Below are 6112 nucleotides of genomic sequence, written 5' to 3'. Positions count from 1 at the left end.
ATAATAACATATAATAACATATAATAACATAGCACATGTGATTTAAGAGGACCTGAATGTTGCCATGTTTGAGACCCGTGTCCAACAAAATGCTGCTGGACAGCAAATACTCCCAACCTTGAAAAATGACTTTATACTTTCATTCTGAAAATATAAAATTACTTGAACTTATTGCAACTATTACTTTTTATTTATTGTTCAGTTGGCAGTGGGATGGCGGGGCGGAGGGATGGTGATGGTGGGATCAGTACTGGCCTTTTTTTGAGTTTTCGCCTGTAGTACTCCACTGTAGAGTGCTCATGGATGAAGTACGTTCGGGCAGGGAGCCTCACCAAGCGCTCGTACGAGTTTGTGTGAAACGGACGCAGGTTGACACGAGACATAGGCAGCTGGATCCAATTGGGAAAGCGAGGCTCAAAAACACCTGCAATTACACAAATCACATTTGAAGTTGACTTTCTTTTTAAGGCATTAAATGTTAAGTGTTTGCTGACAGTGCTGACAGTATCTTGTCTTTTTCCATTTTCTGGCCATGGTGTGTGTCTCTCCCAGGCGAAGAATTGGTTTGAAACTCCTGCAAAAATACAAAACATAACAGTAATCGGAATACTATTGAAATATTCAGTGCTCTATTTGCTTCAGCTTAAAATAAAAAAAAAACTGACCACAGAAATACAGTTGGAAAGCAAAGTGTGAAGTATTTCCAGTGCCGAAATTCATAAAGTGCATTTTTAAAAGTAATATTTATCTAACTTATCCACCAGACTATATTCATACTTGTGTCTGAATGTTTCACTGCACCTTAGAAACACCTTAGAATTAGAAATTTGATTAAAATGATGCAACAAAATAAAACTACTTTAAACTATAGATGGAAAAATGCATCTAGTTAGTTCGACTGAATCTTATAAAAAAAAGTCTGCAATCTACAGAGAAAAACAACTATTTTGAGTGTACATTCACATACCACTTCTGCTGAGGCACGATCACTTTGTATTTTTGGGCAGCAGGAATAAAGAAGGATCTTCTGATCTCTTGTTTATTAATCAAACAGAAAAATTTCAGGACATCCAATCCACTGAAGGGAGGCTGTTTCCACTCCGGTGAAGTTGCAGTGTTCAGAAAGCGGTTATAATCCTGTGTTGCATAGAATGAAAGCAAACGATGCAAATAAACATTCATGGTGTACAGTGCCATATATAAGCATCTTTGACATATACAAATATGTTTTCTGTAGTTTCCCCCTTTTTTCTGTATTATTGCTGTTCCTGCTGATCATTATGCATATTTATCTATTTGCATGCAAAGGTGTAGTTTGGTTTCCACCCATCCATTCAACAGCATCAACTTAACATAAAGCCTGCGTCTCCACATCCACTCCAGAAATTTATTTATGCAAATTATGTTGTTCTTTTTTTATTTTCATTAAATGCAAATATTCTCACTTTACACAATTAAAATACTTATATTTTAACTTCCCTGCACAAAGATTCATACCAGCAGGGAGAAAAACTGCCACTGCATATTGACCTGCCCCATGTGAAACATGATGGCAGCTCCATCGTGCTGCAGCGGTTATTTAAAATTTTGATGCCCTTATATCACTTTCTTTTCACTTCAAAATTTTGAACAAATTTTTGCTAGCATGCTCCTAAATTACAAAACACACTGAAGTTTAGGATTGTAGCACGGGGGGAAAAAAGTGGTTACCAGTAGACCTCTTCACACACCTGTCCTTTTTCTTACCTTTCACTCAAAGTTAATTTAATTAATTTTAATAGTGAACAAAACATACATTTTGACATTGTTGGAGGAACAAGATAAGAACAAAATGAAATGAGGAACTAACTTTGAATTTTGAGGTCCAATACTCCATCCAGCAGCCTGCTTTCTCGTTAATTATCTCCATCTTGTTAGGGTTGTCCTCCAGTCCCTCACCCCACTTTTGAAACTCGCGTTCCAGGAAAGACTGTGCCTGATGCACACCCAATCCCTCAATGAGGCAGAATATTGGTTTCCTATTGACAAAGAAACAGGATTTTTTTGTTCCATCTCTTAATAAAACAAGCAAACAAAAAACACCACTTATCTTCCAAATTAATACTGTCAGAAACTCACTGGACATTCAGTTCCTTATTTGCCAGAAGAGTTATAACTTTTTTTGTAACATCGTAACTGACTTCCGACTTCAACTCCACCAGCAAATTTAACATCTCAACAACCACATCGCGTGATTGATTTGTCTGAAACATGCAAAAAAGCAAAACGCCAACATATTAGCAAAGCTGTCAGTTGTAACTCAAGCCGTAGTTTCAATACTGTTTTTGCTTTACCATCGTTGGCTGTATGAATTTGTCCCAAGCATTGGTGAGGTTTGCGTACTGTTTATCTGTGACATCAAAGAGGTTCTGGCTTTGGAGAATTTGCGCTGCTTGAACTGCTCCAAGGACCTTGGAGTTTGCTTTGCCGCCGGAGTTTTGCACGTAATTTAATAGCTGCAGGAAGACATCCTCAGGAGAAATGTCGTTTGAGATAGACTGCAAACATTCAAACATCTTAACCACATTCATCACCAAGGATGCATGTATTTTCATATTTCTTTTCATTACCTTTCTGTCAGGATACAGATCTGAAAACCATTCCATACTTGAAAACCGAGTGAGGAATGTTGGAATAGAAGTGGAGACTCTCTGGAGTTGCGATAGTGTTGGGGTCTTAAGTAGAGAAGGAGGAAGAAGAGATGTTGCTCTCTGTTTCTGATTCCACCAGTACTGCTGGTGGGTTGACTCCACTGGACTGCTGATCTTTCTAGCCTGCAAGAAAATGTCTGATAAAGTGCCACTGGCTGCTGCTCCAGTCCCAAAATGACTGAATATGTCTTGTTTTTACCTTTTCCATTTTGGCTTGTTTTCCTTGTTTTGCAAGCACAGCTTTCAACACTGGAGCCTTTTTGATCACCTTTGTCTTTTCAATCTGGATATATCCTCCTGACTACCAGGAAAAAAAATATTGTCCAGTCACCATTTTTTAAAATTCCACAATGTTTGTAAGGTAATTAGAATACTGAAAACATTTTTTTGGGAAAAAAAAAAGTTTTTATTTTTGAAATATTATGTGTCCACTAGAGTGGACATCGGAACCCCATACATTTGAAATTGAACCTTGATGGCAACCAGTTTGTCCCAAAGAAATTATCCAAACATCAACATAAGAATGAATTTCACATTGACAAAACTGAGCACTGTTGCCTAGCAAGAAGGCCAAGAACCCAGAACCTGGCCCAGGGTTCTGGGTTCTTGCATAGTGGGTTCTCTCCTGGTTCTCCGGCTTCCTCTCACAGTCCAAAAACATGACTGTCAGGTTAATTGGCCTCTCTAAATTCTCCCTAGGTGTGAGAGTGTGTATATGGTTGTTTGTCTCTGTGTTGCCCTGCGACAGATTGACGACCTGTCCAGGGTGACCCCACCTCTCGCCCGGAACTTTAGCTGGAGATAGAGAATAGTACCTCCTGACCCCACTAGGGGACAAGGGTGTACAGAACATGGATGGATGGATGGATGGATGGATGGGTTGGTGGGAGGATGGATGGATAGATGGGTGGATGGATAAATAATGAGTGGGTGGATGAATGAGTCGGTGGATGGATGGATGGATGGATGGATGGATGGATGGATGGATGGATGGATGGATGGATGGATGGATGGATGGGTGGATAAATGAATGAGTGGGTGGATGGATGGGTGGATGGATGGATGGATGGATGGATGGATGGATGGATGGATGGATGGATGGATGGATGGGTGGATGGATGTGTGGATGGATGGGTGGATGGATACAGAACAAAACAGAAAATAATTACAAATGTCCACTACAGAGGACAATTTTTCAACTTTTAAATACTACGATAAAATACAGTCAAAATAATTCATAGAATGTTTTAATATGCTGCTAAGAGACTTATTTAGAATATGCCCCCTCTTGGTAAAAACAGCTGCTATGAAGCACTTATGATAGCTGGCATAACTTCTTAACATCACTGTGGAGGAATACTCTTTAGATTAGTGCTGCCTAACCTAATCGTGCTTGGTGTCAAGGTCACAAACTGGTGGATTTCTCCTTCAGAATTTCGACTGGACAGGAAAATTTATGGTAATTTATGTGAGTTTTCTTTTGTGTGCATAACATATCAGTTCTAAAGAAAAGAAGTATCTACAGTCAACTCCCTTGACTGTAGACATCATGTTCTTTTTCTTAAAAGATGTTAGAGGTATCGATGTTGTTGAGCAAAATGTACAATGAGCCTTAATGTTCTTTGTCATCAGCACCATGGAAGTCATTTTGCCCAAATGCTCCCGGAAGGTTCCCCACTGTTCCAGAGTTTCTGCAGTTCCTGTTATTGGCCACCTTTTCCAGACAGTTACTGTAGCTAGGCAACCTTTTTATCTCCTCTTGAATTTCTTTAGATTGGAGCGCAATGTTTTGGTTTTTGGCACCTTTAAGCCTGCTTCATGTTGTCAGACAAGTTCTCAAGTTATTTCTGGGTCCTACAGATCTGGCAGTAATCAAACCTGCACGTAGCTTATGAAATTGAACTCCGACTGTCCTCCAGTAAAATGTAATCAATTACAGATAAAGTGTCTTTTAACAAGGGGCGCATATTTTTACATAGAGCAACGTTGGTCAATATAGCCTTTCCCATCTAATAAATGTAAACATCAGTTCAAAATTGCTGTTTGCATTTCCTATTTGTTCTATTTCTTTGATATTGACACTGGTTCAATGATCTGAAACATTTAAAGAAGCAAAGCTAAAACAAACTTAAGAATGAGGAAAATGCTGTGATTACAAATGGAAAAAAGAGAATGATGCAAGTGTCATAAATTTTCTCCTAAAGCTGTCACTTTGCTATCTGTCACAGGAAAATTAAATTCAACATTAGTAGATAAAACATATTGACATCGTAAAGGTTTATACCTGTTTTTCCGCAAGTACTTCAGTGGCCGCAGGACCGACCTTTAGTTTTGGCTTTGGAACGTACATGGTTCGCATTAAACGTGCTTTGGACTTCATTAGAATAGCGTCAAAATCATCCTCATCTATGCCAGCCTGAAAAGCAGAGTGTTTAACAAATTAGTATGAGTTTTGCAAATGTGCTTAACATAAAAAATAAAGTAGCACAAAAAAAAAAAAAAGATCCTTTGCATGTAGATAACAAACAGGATGTCCAATGTGTACAATAATACACGTGGGGTTGGTTGGGTAATTGTTTATTTTTGTGGATTTGTTTTTTATTGATCAGTACAGCATTTTCAGCTGCTTTTAGTATGAAAGGTGCTTTATAAATACAATTGGTTGATTGATTGATCGATTGATTTATAAATATTGATAAATAATTTCTCCACATTTTCCACCATAAATTTGACATGCACTCTGTTGCCAAAAACCTGGCCATTTTTTTTACGTTATGGGGAAATAACATGTGAAATGTGAAAAATAAATAAATAAATAAAAATCTTGCAACCTTGCAAGTGCACATTCCCTTACATCAACAACTTTGAACCAAACTAAACCACTTTGTAATTTAATTTCAGATTCAAGTTGTAGAAGTCTGTTAGCATACCCCGTCTTAAATTGTGGATATTTGCATACTCTTTCTTACAAATGTTTTCCAAATTTACAGATTATGACCACATCTGTCTTCCGGTAAAACGTTTAACATTTTCTGCTGATTTTAATTCTTGTCTCCTCTCAGGAGGCCATTCCAAAAACATTTTTTTTCTTCCGGTGAAGCTTGGTGTTATGGATGTATGCTTGAAGTCATTGTAATGAAAATGTCAGAAAAAAAACCTATTGAGAGAGTTCATTTCAGGTTGATCTTATTATGGAAAGTTTTACTCTAAACAAATCAAATCTAGGTCAACAATGGGAAGTTTAAGGCCTCACCCACTTCTTCCTCCGATGCAGGGTGTTTCATCTTTAAAACATTTCATCCCTAAAGGATCTGTCATATATGTCACATTCATCCGGTCTTATGACAACACTAAACCTGGCCATTTAATTGGGATGTGCATTAATGTATTTCTTTGACCGTTGTTTAAACAGGTTGTCTCAA

General features: G+C 37.9%; 1 protein-coding gene across 1 annotated transcript; it reads right to left on the bottom strand.

Annotated features, from left to right (window-relative positions):
- Positions 1 to 61: 61 nt before the first annotated feature.
- On the bottom strand, positions 62 to 3281 carry LOC106961795 (uncharacterized). Its single transcript, XM_015055811.1, has 8 exons — positions 2890 to 3281; positions 2610 to 2813; positions 2334 to 2537; positions 2119 to 2243; positions 1850 to 2018; positions 968 to 1137; positions 504 to 574; positions 62 to 424 (listed from the first exon to the last, which is right to left on the bottom strand). The coding sequence occupies exons 1-8, from the start codon at positions 2896 to 2898 to the stop codon at positions 192 to 194; spliced, it is 1185 nt and encodes a 394-aa protein (XP_014911297.1). The 5' UTR covers positions 2899 to 3281; the 3' UTR covers positions 62 to 191.
- Between the last annotated feature and the right edge of the window lie 2831 nt (positions 3282 to 6112).

This window comes from Poecilia latipinna, unplaced genomic scaffold (genome assembly GCF_001443285.1).
Source record: "Poecilia latipinna isolate Pla-1442-1.1 unplaced genomic scaffold, P_latipinna-1.0 Scaffold59, whole genome shotgun sequence".
Taxonomy (NCBI): Eukaryota; Metazoa; Chordata; class Actinopteri; order Cyprinodontiformes; family Poeciliidae; genus Poecilia; species Poecilia latipinna.
Note: the sequence above shows the minus strand (reverse complement) of the source record. Positions and strands in the feature narration are given on the sequence as shown.

Excerpts from the sequence above, each read along its gene's own strand:
- LOC106961795 (XM_015055811.1), bottom strand. Across the intron at positions 2,019-2,118 it reads AATAAGGAACTGAATGTCCA|GAAACCAATATTCTGCCTCA; the intron begins GTGAGTTTCTGA and ends CTTTGTCAATAG. Across the intron at positions 1,138-1,849 it reads ATTGGACCTCAAAATTCAAA|GATTATAACCGCTTTCTGAA; the intron begins GTTAGTTCCTCA and ends TATGCAACACAG.